The sequence below is a fragment of the Corvus kubaryi genome, unplaced genomic scaffold (genome assembly GCF_017639235.1).
Source record: "Corvus kubaryi isolate FWS band 111438036 unplaced genomic scaffold, C.kubaryi_AGA036_p1.0 78, whole genome shotgun sequence".
In the NCBI taxonomy this organism is placed as follows: domain Eukaryota; kingdom Metazoa; phylum Chordata; class Aves; order Passeriformes; family Corvidae; genus Corvus; species Corvus kubaryi.
In genome coordinates this window covers 4,983,139-5,000,549 of record NW_024582065.1, presented here as the reverse complement: position 1 = coordinate 5,000,549, position 17,411 = coordinate 4,983,139, and the positions used below count along the sequence as shown (strand labels likewise).

Sequence of the window (17,411 nt, the reverse complement as noted above, 5' to 3'; positions counted from 1 at the left end):
GGCTCCGCCCCCGGCCAGCCCCGCTCCGCCCCGGGACACCCCGGGGTGACACAGCGGGAGAGCCCGGCCCCTCTGGGACGCCCTCGCCTCGGGACACCCCGGCCCCCGTGTGACACCTGACGCTGTCCTGCTGCTGTAGTGACCCGACAGCTCAGAGCAAATGCCGGGAGGGGCCAGCCCAGCTTTCCTCGCCTTTGCGGGGCGCGTCCCGCACACCCGCCTCACGTTCTGCCCTGTGGTGTCCGACTGCTGCCTCTGATCGCGCGGGTAGCGCAGGTGGTGGGGTCACTGTGTGTGATCCCAAATCCTTTGACCTTCCAAGCGCGGCAGCACCAGAGGCTCGGGCAGCCCCGGCGCTGAGACACGGCTCCCCCAGGGACACGGCTCTTACAGGGACACGCCTCTTACAGGGACACGGCTCCCTGCGCCAGCCGGGCCCGAGCGCGGCGGGACGGGGCTCCAGCGCTGTTCGAGCCGCTGTGCGGGACTCGGAGGGCCGGGCCCGGAGGGAGCTGCGGTGGCCCGGCGGGACACGGGGACAGCCGGGGACGCGGCAGGGCTCACCTTGCGAAAACAGCATTGCGGAGGTGCTTAAGGATAAAGACTGGACGTGGCACTCAGTGCTGTGGTCTGGTTGGCACGGTGGTGTTCGATCACAGGTTGGACTCGGTGATCTCAGAGGTCTTTTCGAACCTGATTGATTCAGTGATTTTGTGTGAGTGATCCCGAGACCCCCTGAGCCCCCGTCGCAGCTGGGCCGCGGTGCTGAGGTGTCTCTGGGGCACCGAATGTAACTACCTCGGCTGCGGCCATTGGGGGCAATTGTGTCCTGCCGCACTCATGTCACCGGCAGCCCCACCACGGTCGGGCCCGGCAGGGGACTACAACTCCCGGCGTACCCCTCGGCGGCAGAACTACAACTCCCGGCGTGCTCCGCGGCGGCGGGACTAGGGGGAGGACTACAACCCTTCGGTGTGGCGAGAGCCCCGAGCCTTCAGCGCGAAGCCCTCAGCCCTGGCCGAGCGGGTCCCGCCGAGCGCGGGCCGCAGCCCGCCCCGCCGCCCGCCGCTGCGGGCCCTGTCCGAGAGGTAGGAGCCGGTTCCCCGCTGCCCTTCCCCTCCCGGGCCGTGTCCCCGCTGAGGCGGTACCGGCCCCTGACGCGGCGCCCTCTGCTTTGGCAGGGTCTCGGCGTGCGGCCGGCGGAGCGGCACGGCCGGATTCCGGGCACCGGTGAGTCCTGCGCGGGGCTCCCCCGGGAGCCGCTCACGCGTTCGCGGTGCCTCAGCCCGGCCCGGTGGGGAGTGCTTTTCCTTGAGGGTGAAGTTGCCGGTTCCCCGAGTTAGTGCCGGCACTGCAGTTTGCACTGTGTCGTGCTGGGAGTTTCTCCTAAAAGGCACATTGTGATTTTTAATTATTTATTTTCACTTCACACTGTAATTCTCCAAAGTGCCGTAGGATGTGATATGGAGCAGGCTAACGTTATGTACACTGATCCATATTTTACTTGAACCGCCCCCCTGCCTTGGGGATATTTTTTTTTCTTTTCTCTCGTTTTATCTAGTGACACACACACTATTTTCCCATTAGAGCTCCAGCACTGTAGCATCTTATCCAGAGCTGAGTTCCTGCTACATGTTTTCTGTGCTCTACAGATCCCATCTCCAAGGTCCTTCCAGCCTAATGGAGCCAGTGAAGAAGCCCTGCAGCACGAAATCAAAGAGCTGAAACGGAAAGACCTTGCTCTAGACCAGGAAATCGCACAATTATTGTCCGAGTATGTCCTTGGCAAGTTCAGCGTCCACTGTGATGCCTCAATTATTTTTGTTTTTAAAACAAAATGTGATCCAGGAATTGGAGTTGAGAGCTGACCTTCTATGATGCCTTTGGCATGGTGCAGTGTTGGTTACAGTGTTGTTGTAAGTGATGGTACTTGTTAGAGACAAGAGGGAATTCTTTCCACTTTATGTGGTAAAGCAAAACAAGTTTTACTAGGAGCTTGCATAAGAAGATTTTAGCTTCAGCCTGGGTGTTCCTGAGGTAATTATGTGTTAACTGGGAACAGATAATTTTAGCCATTTGTTATTTGTTGTGAAGGACTGATATTTTCTAAGGTAAGTGTAGTGCATAGGATGGAAATGGTAGAACAACAAAGGCTGTTCCACAACCCTTTTTGATTTATCCACAAGGATAAACAAACTTTCTAGTGACAGGACAAGAGGAAATGGCCTCAGGCTGTGCCAGGGGAACTTCAGATTGGACATAAGGAGGAATTTCCTCACTGAAAGGGTGATTAAATATTGGAATCGGCTGGCCAGGGAAGTGATGGAGTCATGGTCCCTGGAGGTGTTCAAGAGATGACTGGACATGGCACTCAGTGCTCTGGTTTAGTTAATGTGGTGATGCTTGGCCAAAGGTTGAACTTGATGATCTTGGAGGTCTTTTCCATCCTAAATGATTCTACGATTCTTCATTTTTTTTTAACCTATATACAGATTAGAGATACATATCAGTGGAATTCACCACAGCCTATTCTTGTTTCTACTTGATTCTGAGAACTTGGGTGAATTGGCTTTCTTGAGCTTATTTAGAGCTTTCATGTTTATGACTTGCAGCAACTGCACTTGCTGCATTCAGTTTCTGCTTTCGATGTGCTGGACTTGGATATCTCCCACAGCAGCAGGAACCCCCAGTCTCTCTGTGTCATTTGTGAGCTTTCTGGTGTTATTTTACAGGGGCTACAGCCTGGAGGAACTGGACAAGCACATCTCTCTGCTCCATGAGTACAACGAAATTAAAGATGCTGGGCAGATGCTGCTGGGCAAGCTTGGTAAGGAAGGGAAAGCTGTTAAAGACCTTTGTAGTCAGTGTTTTCATACAGACACGGAAAGAAGCTGCTGCCACGGAGGCAAAGCTTGTGTTACAGATTCTTCACTTAAAAAAAATTGTGTGGGCAAGCAGGAGGCACAGCTGCAAAACCTTGGGTTTCTTGGCTATGGGATGCGCTATGGGATAATGAGGGGAGGAAAACACCACGTTTCTGACCCATCTGACCTTTGTTTAATGAAAGCAATGCTGTTTCTTTATTTCCTAGCTGTTATCCGAGGGGTCACTACAAAACAGCTCTATCCTGAGTATGACCTGGAGATCAGTGACTAGTCCTGAACCTGGAGACTGCTATGCCCTGCAAAAGAGACTATCACTGGGCCATTTCATGTTGGTGTCATCCTGGTTTAGAAGGGACAGAAGGTGGAAAAGGAACCTTTGGGAAAGGGATGTAGGATTTTAGATAATTTCATGTACTACCTGATCAACAGGATTTTGTTTGGTTTTTTTTTTTTTTTGAAAGGTTGTAGTTCAGGTTGATGTTGAGCCTCTTCCATGGAGCCTTTGCTTCCCTGCAGTATCTAGGGGCTGTTTGGTTACTGAATGGATAGAAGAAGTGAGGACATACAAATGTGCAATCTAATAGCTGCTTTGAAAGGATAACCCTCAGAAGGAGGGAGGGAAGAAGGCTGAAATTGTGGTGGTTTGGGGGTTTTATTTTGTTTTATCAACAAATCCAGAGAAGTCTGGGTGTTCTGCATTTTTGTACTTACCTGCTCTGGTATCTGGAGGTTTTGTATAATTTCTGTAGTAAATGGCAAAACATAAAGTTGTGTTGAACTGTCCACTCTGAATAAAACAGTCTTCACATCTGTCAGTAATTCAGTTTAAAAGCCTATAAAACATTGCATGAACCTGGGAACAAATTCTAAACCTATATTGACACAACTATAACATCAGTTACTCAAATGTTTTCTCCGGGAATGTGCAGGTGCAGAATCACCTTTCTCTGCTCCAAGTGCAGAGTCACGGTGGGAGTGAGCGCTGTCCTGGACAGGGGATGATGTTGGGAGCATGACTATTTCAATGTCAGTGTTAGGAATGATGGTGACTGCACAGACTAAATTTGGCTGCTTTGGGCAGTTGGAAGTGATGAAGTGCTTTGCTGACTGCAGATCTATTATCCCTTTTTCACTCAGGCTTGATGTCCTTCTGCCCATTTCTACTTTCCAAGACCTTCTAGCCAGTAAGTTTCCCCTGTGGTCTCGTTAGGCCCATGCTGCAGTCTGCTTGTTACTTCCAAATTTGAATCAAATTAATCTGTCTTCATTGTGATAGGAAGCCAGAAACCAGTCACAAGGCTGCTGCTGAGAACAGATAATTGGTTTTGCACTCCTGGCTCTGGATGTGGCACAGAAACATCACTAATAAGTATCCTTTTTTGCCTCAAAAGCTGTGGGAACGATCTCAAGCAGGGAGACAGAAAGAGCCTGTACATTCCATGATTCATCCAAGTAAGTCTCTGTTGATGTGAAGCTGTGCAGAATATTTGCTGTGGCCAGATCAGAGTGGACTCTCAGGGGAATGTTCACAGGTATATCCTCCCCACAACATACCCCTCTGCCAAGTGTGGAACACTCGTGTTTTGGAGTAGTTTTAAGGGGAGGAAAACAAGTCACAAGGTGGCAAAACCAGGAAATGCAAACTTTGTTACTAAAGTTGCTGTTTTGGCTGGTGTTTCCTGTGTAGAAGGACTGGTTCAGCCTGGAGTGTTCCAACCAAACTGTTCCTCTGTCAATGGCACACGCAACTGGAAATTGTTTTTGCAATGGGATGTGTGGAAATTCTTCAGTTTGTGTGAGGTGTGAGCTGAGGGGATGAAGTATAGTCCATTACCAAAGTTACTGAAGGTTGTTCAAGGAGTGAGAAGTCCATGTTTTCTTCTCCACTGTGTAGGAGCACTGGGGTTAAAACTTGCAGCTGTAGCTGTGCAAGTGTCCTGCTGCAGCTGCAGGGATGGATTTACACTTCAGGTAGCACTGGGCAGGTGGCCAGGGAAGGTCCCCTGACTTACCTGATGTTTCTGTGTCACATCCAGAGCCGGGAGTGCAAAACCAATTATCTGTTCTCAGCAGCAGCCTTGTGACTGGTTTCTGGCTTCCAATCACAATGATCCCGATCCCTTGTCCATGGAGGATGAGAACACGCACAGAATAACCCAAGGACAGGGCACGCTGTCCTTGGGGAGTCCCTGCTGCTGGCACAGTGGCAGCTGCGTTCCACGGCTGTTCTGCCTGCTCTGTGCAGCCCCGAGGAACCCAGAACAGAGAGAGTCCAGGGACTAAGTTAAAGACCCCTGGGATGCTTCAGGACAGGACTGCAGACTGCCACTGAGGTACTTCATCACAGCCCCTGTGACTGCCCCCCCCGGAGTTACTCTTGTACCTTTATGGCTGTCACCTGGAGGATTAAATATGCTGGCCTTTGTCCAAGTCCAGGAGAGGAACAGAACAAATCTTCTGCTTTCTATAAATAAATCTCCAAACTTGCTAAGTATATAACTGGAAAACCATCGAGTGCAATAATGGTAAGTGTAATTCCAGATTTTTAACTTCAATTTAGAAAGTGTGTTTCTGACCCCGCTAAAGTCAGACCCTGCTATAATGAGCTACCAGAGAACAAATGGTATCACAGAGCTCACAGTTTCACCAAAGGGCAGGACATGCTGTCTGCAAGGAGCTGCTGCAGAGTAGGACACCAGAGATCACTGAACACCCGTGACTCCTCAGGAGAAGAAGGGTAAAATAAAGTAGCACATGCTGGGGTTTTTTATGGGTCAATGTACATGGATGAATACTGAGCCAACAACCAACCTCTTCCCTGTTAGATCATTTTCGGTTTTATTTTTTGTGTATCCTGTGCATTAGTCTCCATTATAAGCCACTTCTCATCACTACAGAGTGCCTACTCTGGATAAAACCATTTCCTTGCATTGCTTTGGGTAAGCTGTGTTTTCTCCTGCACATCCCTCATTTAGCCCAATTCTGAGCTCTCATGTGTCTGAGAGCAGGGCTAATGGAAAGAAAATACTCTAGGAGAACACAGGGAAAATAAAATCCAGACAGCAGATAATATGCTGCCAGTTGCAAGAACAAATCTGTGCAGTCAAGGCAATACAGCTTTCTAAGACACTACTTCCTGCTGCTAAACAATTCAGGAATGGGTTTTTATATCCCTTAGCAACCTAATGCTCTCAAATACACAGGAATTTTGGCACAGCTACCTCCTGTTAATGAACTGTTTGTGATGCTTTAAAAAAAATGATACAGCCTGTCCCTGAAGAAAAAAAAGCTTCTGATAAACTCATCTCAAGGAAAGGGTGGAAGTGAACTACAATTAACCACTTTCCTTCTGCTGTCCATCACATTGCTGGCACATCACTGCCGTATTGTGCTGCAGGAATTGCTCATGGACACTCCTGCAGAGCATGCGCAGCTGTGTCCCCATCCAGCTGATGAAGAGGACTGTTCTCCCCATGTCCCAGTGTTTTCTCCAGCTCTGTTTCCACTTTGAGCTGACAGTTCCAAATTGCCTCCTGGATGCTCTGCAGGTTCCACCGGGTTCTTGGGAGAGCATCATCCACCGTGAAAACCCCGTCGCGTATTCTCCGCACTTGTGTGCACACAGCAGATGATTTCAGCTCCAGACCAATCTCATGAACCATCTTCCGGAGGTACTGCTGAGTCTCATGCAAGCAATGGATTTCTAGGAGGACAGAGACATTCCTTCAGAAGAAGCAAAGCTTTGACACAAGCTCTGACTTTGTAAATCCAGACATCACTCGCAGTTATGCTGAAAGAACTGGTTTGGCAGAAGACACTAAGATACAGCATGGTATGATTTTCTGGAATACTGCAGGGTGTTCTACAGCCTTCCAAAATGAATACTTTAGAAAAGAAACCAACAGATCTAGAAGAGTAATGTAGAAATTTAGGTATTTCAGAGGGGATAAAAAGGCACCTTTTTAGTAAGACAATTTGTGAGGGAAAGGGGATTGGCAACAGATAAACAAACCACACCTTAAAAAACCCCCAAAACCCAGCACTGAAATGTATTACACTGAAACAATGAGCTAAGAATTTCCCCCACAGGCATTCACGATGTAAATTTTCCAGCCTTGGGCTTCAATCTGAACTGTGAAGGAAAAAGCTATGAGCTGGCTGGATTTACCAGAAAAGTTAGAAGGTGGTAAGAAATTCCAACCAACTCATTTTGCATTAAATCATGAGTAAGAAAATGAAGTTTACCAACTTATTTGCCATAATACATACTTGGAGTTCCCCAGTATATTCTGTGCCAGTCCTACCTAGCTGGAATTCTGGAAGTGCAAACCAGAGGCATCGGACCGCTGTGATTATTGGGGGGCTTTTTCCCATGGGGCGAATCAATCCTTTGACAGCCAGCTCATACGCCTCTTGTGTTTTCATATCAATGTTAGAATACCTAGGAAAAAAAAGAGAGCAGCAGAGACATTTAGAACTTCTCTCCAAACAGATTCAAAATATGTCCATCCCAAATAAAACAGAGATGCAATTTTTATTCTTAAAACTATCCACTGAGGTTTTTGCATAGATTTTAGTGGTGAGTACTGTGAGTAGTGTAGCACAGTTTGGGAGGGAGGTACTTGGTCATGTCTACAAGTTATTTTTGTCAGCCCTAATATAGCAGATTGGTCCTAAACCAGCAGATTGGAGATTTTGGGATACAAGAGGGAAATTGTTGGGGTTTTAGGAGTTCTCCTGGTTTGCTTTTTTTTTCTGTTAAAGGAATTTTCCCCATACGTGTTGCTAGGGGGACAAATTGCTGGATACTTCAGAAAAACAAAAGACCTGGCCATTGGGAGGGGTGCATCTGGCTACTCTTTTGTTTCACCTGGGTGTGCGGGCAGTCAGTCCCGGCATTTGGACAGAGAGAGAGGCTGCTTCGTCGGCTGCTTTTCCTCCTGCCGAAGAAAAACCCCGGAATCCCAAGCCCGCCTTCCCTGCCCCTCTGGGAGCCAGGCCGTGGCCGCCCTGCCCCTGCCGTCGCTTCAAGCCTTTGCTGCATTGTAGCCCCGCTCGCCCTGCCTGCCCAGACCTCAGGGGCTCCCGCTGCAGCTCCGGAGTTCCATACATCTCGTCTGCCACCCGGGGCTTGTGCTCGTCCCTGCCGTTCCAGCCTGCTGTTCCCGAGGGTCCGGCCGGACACCGGGATCGGCTGCCCAGGGGTTTGTGAAGCCTTTGTTCCATCCCTTCCCGGGATCCCAGGCCGCCAGTGCCGCGTGCTCCCCGAGCTCGCTCCGGAGCGCCCCCTGCAGCCGCGGGGGAACCATCGCACCTGCCCTGCTCACCGGGAGCTGCCAGCGCCCCTGCCGGCTGCGAGCGGAACTGCACCCGAGGGGAAAGGGCCTGACAGCCGAGAAGGCTGGCACTGGGTTTGTGATTGTTCGCTGTTACTGCCAGAGTTATTGCTGTTTGTTTGACTGGTTATACACATAGAGATATATAATAGTAAAGAACTGTTATTCCTATTTCCCATACCTTTGCCTAAAAGCCCCTTGATTTCAAAATTAGAATAACTCGGAGGCTCCTGCCTTCCTTAGCAGACACCTGTCTTTCAAACCAAGACAGACATTTAACTGCAACCTCTCACCAGAGCACAGAGCACTCAAGAGTAACTCCTCTCTGCCCCTCACTAGCACTCCAACCTTTATAGACTTTGACTATGGGGAAACCAAATTTTCTCATTTGTTTTGAAGACCAGCAAATAGCAGTGGGATTTGATCAGCTCATTTCCCCGGTGGATACGCACATCAACAGGGCCTTTTGATTTGTCCCTTGAATGACAGCAAGAATCCGCTCCAGCTTCTCCCTTGTGATATGATCTGCAAGTAGTAAGGCAGAAACAAAGTCTCAATTATCCATCCAGAAACTGGAAAGTCTGAAAAGTGCCACTGAGGTATTGCTGTCCCTTGGGCAGGCAGTCACATCAAAAGGGGCTGATGAGAGCTGAGGGGTGGCCTTTGCAAAGTCACATCCCCTGGCTCTGCATGGAGCAGCACAGAGCTGGACTGCACAGGGAAGAGTTATTTTGCTTAACTGATTTCAAAATATTGATGCTCCAGTTTCCTTATCATATGTTTTCATTCAATGAAATCTCCTGCTATCTCCAAGTGCGATTCACGGGGAGATCTGGGTCCTGACCAACCCAGTAGCAACCACTGTGACCAGCATTCACGCTGGCTTTGTATATATTGTGGTTAGATTTAGAAAAGGGGTACTACAACATCAACAAGGACTAGAAGACATACAAGACGTGGCTTTTGTCATTGAGCAATTCACCTAGTTTAAGTGCTTTACAGTTAATCTGCTGTTTGGTGTTCTGTTTAAAAAAAAAAAAAAATCAAGACATCAAATCAGTTTCTTACCAAATGTTGTCTTCTCTACTAAATTCCCTGTGTCTGAGAAGTCATCAGTGGCTTTACCAAAGAGCCCACCAACAGTATAAACCTGGAAGAAGGACAAAGAGCGCAATTTATCAAAAAAATACTCCAAGCAATTGAGCAGCAGTATTGCACCATGCAGCTGCTAGAAGTGCAGGCTGTGAGAGTTTTGCACAAAAGACAGCAGCATCCTTTGCTCAAAAGGCCACAAGTGGATGCTCATGTGAAGGATGAAACTCTGGACCCTGAAAAACTCTCAAAAGCATTGGTAGGTTTGAGACTTAAGAGCAGAATCAACATCACAAGGCTGCTCTGGGGCACTGGAGCAGGATCAAGTGTGCAATGGCACTCTGGGGCTCTGTGGCCCATTCAGAGCCAGCACCTACCTTGGTCAGGTGGCAGTTGTACAGCTCAGTGAGCAGCTTGTTCCCATGGCCGATGCCAAGCACTGAAACATAGAAACATAACAGGCTGTTATTCAGCCTCACAAAAAGTCACTGATGTGCATTTACACAGCACTGAACAGTTATGCCACTCTTGCCCACGGGACAGGGCTGTATCTCCTTAGGAGTCATGTCTGAGCAGTGCAATTAGACCCCCAGATTATTGCCTGGCATGAAAACAATAAGGCTGTGACCAGAGCTCTTGGATTTCCCCAGAACTTTCCACCTAGGTACTCAGGAAAAACGCTCAGCAGTGCTAGCCATAGTGAAGCCAGTTCAGGTGGTGGAGCAGACATGGGGATTGGTGTCCCCGAGCAAAACCCAGTGTGCTTGGGTCTCTCCCATCTAGCTTTGCCAGTGGCTTGCTGGGACATTTCTTCTGTGTTTTAGCACTTAAACTCCCAGTGGGGCTGTGAGATCCAGGGGCTGCTGCAGTGCAATGGCCGTGCATCCACCCTTCTCCCCTGCATGGAAACCCATCACCTCGGAGACGGCAGGACACGGTGCTGCTCCGGGACGAGACTCACCGAAGACTCCCGAGGCCTTCACATCCAGCCGGTGACCTGCTCCGATCTTCAGCTTCCTGAACCGCGGGCCTCGGACTGCAACGGAGACAGGGGTGGAGCCTGTCCGCAGCGCCTGCCCGGGGCTCCCACCGACCCCCGGCTCCCACCGGTCCCTGCTTTCCCTCAGCCCAGGCCCCGCTTTGCCCTTACCGAGAGGGTGGTCAGCCAGCACCGGCACCCTGGCAGCCACCAGCTCCACGGCCCCGCCGCCGCCCGGGGCCGGGGCCGGTAGGAAGCGGACTCGCTGCCGCGGGGCGCGTCCCGGCGCCGCGTTCAGCTCTGAAAGAGAAGCGGCGGGAGGGTCAGGGGCGACCGGCGAACCCCGGGGGGACGGGACGGGACGGGACGGGTCCAGTCGCACAGGTAGCCCCTGGGGATGCGATGGGCTTGGGGATCCCGCCGCCCGCGCTCACCGCGCAGCAGCCGCGTCTCCACCGCGTCCCGAACGCGGCCCCACGCCACCCCCGCCGGCTTGTACACGGCGAAGAGCCCCGCCAGCTCGGCCGCCGCCGCCGCCATGCCCGCCCCGCCCCGTCCCTGCCGCGCTGGGCGCTTCCGGGGCAGCGGCGGGGTCGGCGCCGGGGATGCGGCTGCTGCTGCTGCCGCGGGCAGCGCGGGCGGGGGTCCCGCTGCTGCGGGGGGGCCCCGCTTCCCCAGGCAAGTGCCTCCCGCCGCAGCCCCTGGCGCGTCTGGGCCAGCCCCTCACCCGGGCCGGTCTCTCACCCGCCGCTCCCCGCAGGCAGAGCCCGGCCGAGCCACAGCGAGCCGCGGGGCCGGGATGGACGCGGCGGGGAGGAGGAGGAAGGGTGGCACCAGCTGTACCCCGGGCATATCCCCACCAGCCCGCTGCAGAAGGCGCTGCTGGCCGCCGGCTCCGCGGTCATGGCGCTCTATGACCCCTACAGACACGGTAAGGCCGGCGAGGGGAGCGCCTGCCACCCGCGTCTGGCAAATCTCGCTCCCTGCCTCCTGGAAGCTTCATAGGAGAGTTTATTTCTGCCTTTGTTGTGTAACACCTTTAGTTATGGAGCAGGCGCAGGGCTGAGAACTGACCCAGGGCAGGAGGCTGTGAAAGAGAGGGAGTGAGGAAACCCAAACACACCCCAGTGTGACCCCTTGTGATGCCCCCCCAGACGGGTCTATTTCTCCAGAGTCCCCCAGGCCTCATGCCTGCTCCTCCATCCCATTCCCAGGAAGAGTCATGTGGGTGACACCGGGGCAGAGTAGCCCTGAAGGTGAATATCTGTGGTTTATGGGGTCCCCAGTTTGCCACAGGCTTCCTGCCTGCTCCTGGGTCAATGGGTTCATTGCCCTGTTTCCTCACCTGCCAACCAAGAATAGCTGTGTGTTGCAAAAACAGCTCCTGGATCACTCTCTGGTCTCTCTTTCAGACATGGTGGCAGTCCTTGGGGAGACCACAGGCTGCCTGGCCCTGCCAAACCTGCGAGACAAGATGAAAAACCACCCTGAAGGTTACCACATCCTCCAGTGCGTCCCTCCTCATCCCTCCCACCCTCGCTGCGTGGTTTGTGGTGGGGAGGCAGACACGAGGCCAAGCAGGTTCCTTGAGCCCTGTGAAGGGAGAGCTTGGAAGCGGCACAAGTGTTTTGTTAGCTCTAACCCTCCAGGCTGTTTATTTCACTTTATTTTTAAAGTTCACAGGAGCCCTGTGACACATCTAAGGGCAGGCACTGCTGCCTGTCTGTTCTGCTTCACTGCTGGAACTGGCAGCTGCCAACACCACAAGATGCAGTATCAGGCACAGGGGAGAAATCCATGGATGTGGATGCTGAGCAGCAATGAGAACCCACTACATCCATGGATTTCTTCCCTGTGCCTGCTACTGGTCTCTTGCATTGGAGACTTTGTCTCTGCTGGTCTGCCTCCTCTTTAGACACTTCCATATTTTCTTTCCTGGCTTATGCTGAAATGAGGCCACTTCTCTTGTTTTCTTTTTTAAGACTCCATTGCTTCTGCTTCCATGTCTGCCAGGACTTGTTGAGTGCAGCAAGGCTGTGGACCAGGAGGGATTTCTCTTATTAACCAAGCTCTCATTGTATATCTGCTTGCCTTCCCCCTGTTCCCTGTCATGTGTCCCACCTGCTGCTTGTGTCATGTAGGAGCTTGAGAAAAGCTGCCTTTTGCCATACGTTTGTGCAGACCAGCCTCATTCTAGCTCTGGAAGGTGACTTGGTAAAACATGCAGAGCACTAGGATGGGGCTGAAACCCAGCAGAACTGCCCAGGGAGAAGGCTGGGAAGTGGCATACCCATCTGCTCCTTGCCCTGTGGTATTGCAGGGGTCTGAATTGGGCACACAAGTCTTTTTGTTTTTATCCTCCAAGCTACTGAAGTCCCTTCGACAACAAATACACAAGGAAATATCTGCAGCTAGTGTGAAACTGGTGCCAGTCCTGCTTATCTCCCTGGCATCTCCATTCTAGGAGCTGAGCAGCTCCTGGATCCACTGCAGGGCTTTTATAATGGGAAGAGTTTATCCTGTGAATGGAAATAAAAAGGCTTTTGTTTACTTCCAAGGCTGTGAGGCACCTGTTTGCCAACAACTTGTAGAGGAGACCTTTTCATGTGTGGCTGCCATGTGGCTAGTGGTGAAGGCCTGAGCAGGATTGAAATTAAACCTGTGTTTAGAAAAAATTCCTTCTCTTCTTCGGGGTTGTTCCTTTGAAGCTCTGGCTGCTTTGCAAGGGCACTAAAGATCTCTGCTCTGCAGGGCTGGCTGTTGCTGGGGGCTGTGCCAGGTTGGCAGCCCACACAGCAGGAGTGTTTCGGTGCAGAGCACACCAGTGTTTTTCCCACTAGAGTTGTTACAAGGGCACAAGATAAAGGCCCTTTTATTGCCAAGGCTTCAGGTAGATCCTTCAAGCAATTTGTGTCCCAGCCTCAGCAACAGAAGTACAGACGGTGCTGTCCCTGCAGTGAGCAGTCAGGGAAAATAACAAGGAAGGCCAGAGGCAGGGGTGGGGGTTTCCAAGGGCTCCTTTTCTCCAGGACCTGCTGCTGTGGTTTTCACCTGGAGTCTCACTGACCTGTGTTTTGCTTCCAGGGAACGGCCTCGCATCCGTCTCTCCACTCTGGACATGGCCAGGCTGCAGGGGCTGCCGGATGGCTCTCTGGGCCGGGAGTACGCCCGGTTCTTGGAGGACAATGTGAGTGTGGGGTTTCACGGGGTGTAGATTTCTGTGGCTGATCCCTGTGCTGGGAGCACAGGTGAGATTGGAGCCATGGAGTTGAATTGGACTGCTTTGGACTTGCAGAAGGTTTCTCCAGACACCCGGATGCCACCCAAGTTTGTTGATGATGAAGAGCTGGCATACGTGATCCAGCGGTACCGGGAAGTCCATGACCTGATGCACACCCTCCTGGGCATGCCAACCAACATGCTGGGTGAGCAGCAGCGGGCTTAGGGGGCTGCACTGCCAAACCCACCGACTGTGCTCGGCTGCCTGTCCCAAAAATGGAGCAGACTGGGCCAGCTGGACTCCTTGATCCTTACCCCAGGTCACTGTGTGGGGATTTTGCATTATCGCTATCCTACATCACTGGCTCTGTGGTGACTGAGAGGCCATGAGATGTCACCTTTCCCTTGCTGGGAGATGCTCTGCCCAAGCCCTGGGCACAGGCAGCCACTGGATGGGTGGTTTCTGCCTGGCAGGGAGGGTGGCATGGCGGGAGGGATGTTTTGAAAGCTCTGTGTGAAGGCAGAAGGGAATTCCTGGTTGCTCCTTATCTGCATGTCTCTGTGTCCTTTGCCCTCATTTTGTGTCTGACTCAATAGCAAGTCACAAGTGCAGCCTTGCTGGTACGTGTGGGAACCAGCATGACAGGTCTCCTGTGCAGGCTTTGCCTGAGCCCAGGCAGTTTTGTAAAAGGCCCGTCCTGTGCTGGGAGACCGGGAGAGCCACATGGAGCATCGGGCCTTGGCACCACATTGCCGAGGTCTGCAGGGAGTTGGACTGCCTGGAATGTGTTCCCCGAGCTCCCAGGGCTTGTGGGGTGCCATCCCTCTGGGCTGGGTGGTGTGTGACAAGGGCCATCCTGGCACAGGATGAGGCCATGGCCAGACTTAGGAAGCATTCCCAGGTAGCCATCCTTGGGAAGGGCAGATGTGCAGCCTGTGTTGAGGAGCTACGCAGCCCTGGCTGGCCCTTGATGCAGGTGCTGTGCCTGCTCACGGCCTCCCTGCTCCCTCCCAGGTGAGGTCGTGGTGAAATGGTTCGAAGCCGTCCAGACAGGGCTGCCCATGTGTGTCCTGGGAGCAGCGTTCGGCCCCGTCCGGCTCAGCACGCGGTAGGTGCCCAGTCTGTGCCCTGGGTGTACCCAGCCTATGTGGTGCTTTCCCATGTCTGCTGGGGACAAAGAGGGGACACTGCTGGTTTGCAGTGGGGAGGCAGTCACAGATCCCTCTGTGAACCTACTGCTGTCCCCACATCCCAAGGAAGCGGTGACAGCTTTGCCTTGTCACTGAAGCAGAACCTGATGCTTAATCTGCATTCAACACCAGCTCCCCTGTGCCAGGCAGGAGCAATTTCCAAGCCTTGGATGGGCATGTGTTGAGGGCCAGCAGGACCCTCACTACACTGATAGCTGTTCCCCGCTTCAGCACGTGGCCCAGCTGTTGCAGAACCTGAGTTCTGGTCTTGGGTTGGTGCTGACTGTAACCTTTCTGGCCCACCATCTTCTGTGCCTCAGTTTCCCCTGTGAGTTAAGCAGAGGGGATGCTAGAAAGTTAGAGGGATACATGAGACACATGGGCTTGGCATCAGCATACAATGGGGACTTGGAGAAGGAAATTAACAAAATGTGGATATCAAAACTGCCACCACCTGTATCATTTTTTCCAGAAAGTTGCAGGTCCTGGCCACCGAGCTGGTTCCCTGGGCAATTAGGAGTGGGCTCAATGCCAGCTGTGTCCTGAACGTCTACTACGAGCAGCGCTGGGAGCAGCCGGTGGAGTCCCTGCGGGAGGAGCTCGGCATCTTCCCTCCCCCCGCCGTTCGAGTGTGAGAGCTCATGTCGGGAGGAGCCCGGGGGATCCCTGTTGGCAGCCAGCAGCCAGCCCCTGCTGCACTCCATATCCTCCTGTTGTGCCCGGGAGCACAGCATGGCTGTAGCTCTGCCACCACAGACCTGAGGGCTGTGTTTTCTCCTGCCAAGAGCTGGCACCAACCAGCTTGCAGGATGTAAGGGTCTGATGTGCCTTTGCCAGCTCGGTCTGGCTGGTCAGGTCTCCCAGTAGCAGCATTCTGGTACTGACACTCCCAGATGCTGGGATGGGGAGGGAGCACACTGCAGCAAACTGATGCCCTGGCCTTCTGCAGCTCTGGGCCTGTGCAGGTAAATCCTTCCTCCCACTCTTCCTGGGAAGATCGAGGCTTCAGATCTTGGGGCTGCCCTGGACTGGAGCTAAACCAGTGATTTCCAGAGGAGTGCAGGAGCAGGTTTGGTGTGTGCAATGATGAAATCCCACTTTGTACTGGTGCCTAACTAGTGTCCTGTTGGGTCATACTGGATGTGCCTCACTCATGCCTCAGAGACCAGGCAGTGTGTGGTTGTGTGCCCACAGGGCAGGCAGGGAAATACCTTTGGATATTTTCCCTCCTGGATTGGCTGTTTTGAGAGTCAGTCCTGGTCTGCCATGCCTCCCTGTAGTCCCTCACTATTAAAAATTATGAAATCCCCATGATTGTGCTGGGTGTTCAGTAGAAGTCATCCCTTCCTTGGGCAACAAAATGACACAGTTGGGATTATGGTGTTGAATCCAGTGAGTGCGGAAACAGTGGCTGCTGGTGCTGTGTCTGGGAGCTGATTGCTGTCTGGGTTAATTAAACTGTGCTCCAGACTGCCAGCAGCCAGGGAGCAGAGTTGCTGGATGTGATGGCAAAGAGCCACGAGGCCAGGGGCTCTTTGTTCATATTTGCTGTTGGAATTCCTTCTTGTTTAATAAAATCCACACTGGAGCTTGTAGTTCATTACCCCTGTCCTTTTGCCCCATCTGCCCTCCTGAGCTGGAGATTTGATGTGAAACCTCACCTCTTTTTGGCTCCAGCAGGCTTCCTTCCTGCCCCCCAGACTCCCTTTTTCTAACTTCTCCCTGCATCAGCCACCCCACAAAGCCAGACTTCAGGTTTTTCTCCAAAGCCTCCTCTGGCCCCCAGAGTTATTTCAAACAGATACTAAAAGACAGCATATAAATACATCCTTCAGCTGCCAATAAAACATGCAGTGTGGGGGTTGTCCTAGTCCAATGGTCGAGATGAAAGAAACATTTGCCTCTAAAATGACCCAGAAATGTCAGAGCCTTGGGGTGGATAAACCAAAGGGCGGCAAATATTTGCTTCCAGGAGCTGTGAGCAGCGGTCAAGGAAACCTGGGAAATTATGGCCATGCGAGAGGGTTTTGCTGCATTTTGTGTTATGTAGTGAGGCCGTGAAGTGCCCGGGCTGTCGGTGGTTCCGCCTTCGTGCAGCCACGTGTGGCTCAGTGGGCTGGTGGCAGCGCTACAGAAATGGCACATCATGTAATTTTAAACGGCATCTGCTCAGCCGGATCACGTAACAGCCTCTGTGGCTCCTGTTCTTGCAGCCATCGCTTGAGAAGCCTGCTGGAAGAAGGCGGCAGAGGGAGCAGAGCGTGATTTAGGGAGGGCAGACGCCAGCCACGTGAAAATGCTTTTTTTGGAGAGGATATATTCGCTGTGGTCAAGTGGCAGCTCCATCATGCCTGTGCTGCGGGGCCGTGCAGGGACAGTAACTCCTGAAATGCTGGGATGGGTGCCTGGTTATTGCTTCCCGGGAGAGCCGAGTTTTTTCCCGGTACCCGGGCCGTTCCTGACCCGGCTCCCAAAACGGGTCTCCCGCCCGCGCTCTCCCGAAGACGGGCGAACCCTGCGCGGCCCTGGCGTCCGGGGGCTCCGCGGGTCCCCCCGGCCCGATGCAGCCACGGAGCCCCGAGAGCGATCGCCGCGCCCCGGCGGCAAAATGCGACTCTGGTGGGACTCGAACCCACAACCTTTGAATGACTCCCGTCACACGCTAGAAGTCCAATGCGCTATCCATTGCGCCACAGAGCCCTCGCTTTA

At 52.6% G+C, this 17,411-nt stretch overlaps 3 protein-coding genes and 1 non-coding gene across 5 annotated transcripts; 2 read left to right on the top strand and 2 right to left on the bottom strand.

Moving 5' to 3' along the window:
- Window positions 1–951: 951 nt before the first annotated feature.
- Window positions 952–3,704, top strand: SWI5 (SWI5 homologous recombination repair protein; the record flags this gene model as incomplete). The annotated part of the gene is made up of 5 exons (XM_042052784.1): window positions 952–1,088; window positions 1,182–1,230; window positions 1,653–1,774; window positions 2,733–2,827; window positions 3,092–3,704. Coding segments are annotated over 5 exons (468 nt in total), but the record flags the coding sequence as incomplete, so codon positions are not given.
- A 1,995-nt stretch (window positions 3,705–5,699) lies between these two features.
- On the bottom strand, window positions 5,700–10,845 carry TRUB2 (TruB pseudouridine synthase family member 2). 2 transcript variants are annotated; one of them, XM_042052637.1, is made up of 8 exons: window positions 10,727–10,845; window positions 10,464–10,592; window positions 10,275–10,349; window positions 9,691–9,752; window positions 9,290–9,371; window positions 8,674–8,746; window positions 7,190–7,326; window positions 5,700–6,588 (listed from the first exon to the last, which is right to left on the bottom strand). In XM_042052637.1, exons 1-8 carry the CDS (start codon window positions 10,830–10,832, stop codon window positions 6,290–6,292), a joined length of 963 nt encoding a protein of 320 aa, XP_041908571.1. In that variant the 5' UTR covers window positions 10,833–10,845; the 3' UTR covers window positions 5,700–6,289. The 2 variants fall into 2 exon arrangements, with proteins under 2 accessions (XP_041908571.1, XP_041908572.1); XM_042052638.1 differs by lacking the exon at window positions 10,275–10,349.
- A 38-nt stretch (window positions 10,846–10,883) lies between these two features.
- Window positions 10,884–16,297, top strand: COQ4 (coenzyme Q4). Its single transcript, XM_042052639.1, has 7 exons — window positions 10,884–10,970; window positions 11,053–11,223; window positions 11,705–11,801; window positions 13,377–13,479; window positions 13,588–13,717; window positions 14,527–14,620; window positions 15,175–16,297. Exons 1-7 carry the CDS (start codon window positions 10,898–10,900, stop codon window positions 15,335–15,337), a joined length of 831 nt encoding a protein of 276 aa, XP_041908573.1. The 5' UTR covers window positions 10,884–10,897; the 3' UTR covers window positions 15,338–16,297.
- Window positions 16,298–17,313: 1,016 nt separating this feature from the next.
- On the bottom strand, window positions 17,314–17,402 carry TRNAR-UCU. Its single transcript is given in 2 exon segments — window positions 17,314–17,349; window positions 17,366–17,402. It is a non-coding gene; the product is annotated as a tRNA-Arg (tRNA).
- Window positions 17,403–17,411: the final 9 nt, after the last annotated feature.

Excerpts from the sequence above, each read along its gene's own strand:
- TRUB2 (XM_042052637.1), bottom strand. The coding sequence starts at position 10,832 with ATGGCGGCGGCGGCGGCCGAGCTGGCGGGGCTCTTCGCCGTGTACAAG. Across the intron at positions 8,747-9,289 it reads AGTAGAGAAGACAACATTTG|ATCATATCACAAGGGAGAAG; the intron begins GTAAGAAACTGA and ends TACTACTTGCAG. Across the intron at positions 7,327-8,673 it reads AATCAAAAGGCCCTGTTGAT|GTATTCTAACATTGATATGA; the intron begins GTGCGTATCCAC and ends TTTTTTTCCTAG.
- COQ4 (XM_042052639.1), top strand. The coding sequence starts at position 10,898 with ATGCGGCTGCTGCTGCTGCCGCGGGCAGCGCGGGCGGGGGTCCCGCTG. Across the intron at positions 10,971-11,052 it reads GGGGGGCCCCGCTTCCCCAG|GCAGAGCCCGGCCGAGCCAC; the intron begins GCAAGTGCCTCC and ends CGCTCCCCGCAG. Across the intron at positions 13,718-14,526 it reads CATGCCAACCAACATGCTGG|GTGAGGTCGTGGTGAAATGG; the intron begins GTGAGCAGCAGC and ends GCTCCCTCCCAG.